Source organism: Nansenia antarctica (genome assembly GCF_963989245.1).
Source record: "Nansenia antarctica genome assembly, chromosome: 7".
NCBI classification, from domain to species: Eukaryota; Metazoa; Chordata; class Actinopteri; order Argentiniformes; family Microstomatidae; genus Nansenia; species Nansenia antarctica.
The window spans coordinates 33,105,294-33,106,794 of NC_137677.1; the positions used below are offsets into that span (position 1 = coordinate 33,105,294).

The 1,501-nt window shown below is 49.2% G+C and overlaps 1 protein-coding gene across 1 annotated transcript in view; it reads right to left on the minus strand.

The window, feature by feature from the left end:
• Positions 1-385: 385 nt before the first annotated feature.
• Positions 386-1,501, minus strand: part of ganabb (glucosidase II alpha subunit b) — a 38,266-nt gene continuing 37,150 nt past the window's right edge. Inside the window, exon 24 of the mRNA XM_080535654.1 lies at positions 386-1,501. This exon is cut by the window's right edge and continues 40 nt beyond it. Within this exon, the coding sequence (XP_080391780.1) occupies positions 1,432-1,501 (70 nt within the window). The 3' untranslated portion in view covers positions 386-1,431.

Here is a 1,501-nt window from a genome sequence, read left to right on the forward strand (position 1 = left end):
ACAATTTTGGACCCTGACACTGTCCCCCAACCCCTCCCTCCCTCCCTCCCCCCAAATCTAAAACCCCAACGCATATACCTAGACAAAACAAAACTCTACGCCTTCTCCTCAAGTGCATTTGAAAAAATCAAGTAAACAAAGTTGGACAGACAAAATCAGAACAAATTAAACGTGTCAAAACAGAGAAGACACATTGTTAAGGACGAGGAGCTTCCACAGGATGAGTGGTTCTATCCCCCGAACACCCCGCCCAAACCACTCCCCCGAACACCTCCCCTGAACACCCCCCCCGAACACCTCCCCTGAACACCTCCCCTGAACACCTCCCCTGAACAACCCCCCTGAACAACCCCCCTGAACAACCCCCCCCCGAACACCTCCCCTGACGAGCCACATCCCCTTTCCCTTCAGTAAGGTTAGGGTCTCCTTTCCCTTCAGTAAGGTTAGGGTCTCCTTTCCCTTCAGTAGTTTCTGACGTTTCTTCTCGTCATTCACAACAAACATGTTCAACGGCGTAGTAATGACGGACTCACGTGCACAATTCATCATCAGAAACATATTCAGGGACAAGCTGAAGAAGAACTAAGAGAAGAGACGTGACGCGTCTCATGGCGATAAGAACATGAATGCACGTGACGGATGGATCCAGGATCTCCTGCAGCGTCGTTGCGTTTCCCCCTCAGAACCTAAATAAAATGTGGCAGCTAAAACAAACATGTTGAGGAAAGCAGAGAGGAGAGGGTCTGGGTCTTCTGTTGACTGCTCTTAGGTTAACGGGGAACGGAATGAAAAACAAGATAGAATCTTACAGTCCTAAATCATGGCCTGGTGAGGAATTAACAGACAGCTAACTAAGACTAACTACTAGGTGTGAACGTGGGCCTTCATTCAGAACAAACCCTTTCAGCCGTGGTCATACTTCAGACGGACGAGCCTGAAAACAGCCGGGTCTCACTTGAAATGTCTCTGCACACTCGCAAACACTTACTACAACCATATCATGATTGGGAATCGACCTTTTCTAAACAAAACAAATGCAACAAACAAATCCTAATCTATCCAGCAACCCTTCAGCAAGTTGACCAACTGTCATAGTCAGACACGAGTTCAAGATGGACATGGAAGAGACAACCTGTTATGGCAATAGCATGTCTTGCCTGGTCTACGTGTGTGTGTGTGTGTGTGTGTGTGTGTGTGTGTGTGTGTGTGTGTGTGTGTGTGTGAGAATGTATCGGAGGGAGTGTGCGTTATTGTTTGTCCATTGTCCAGTATCTCTTGGTCAGATTGCGGTACCACATCCCAGCAGTCCTTCTTGTATCTTGCTTGGTTCGTTATGACTGGAGTCCACACAGTACCGCCCCCCCCCCCCCCCTCTCCTTCAGTCCAGTCCAGTTCAAGTTGCTCCTCTCTCTCCCTCTCTCTCCTCTGTGGTTACTGAAGCATGACGGACCAGTCCTCTGCGGCGCTGACGCCTGGCTTGCGCAGGGTTAACACCGACATG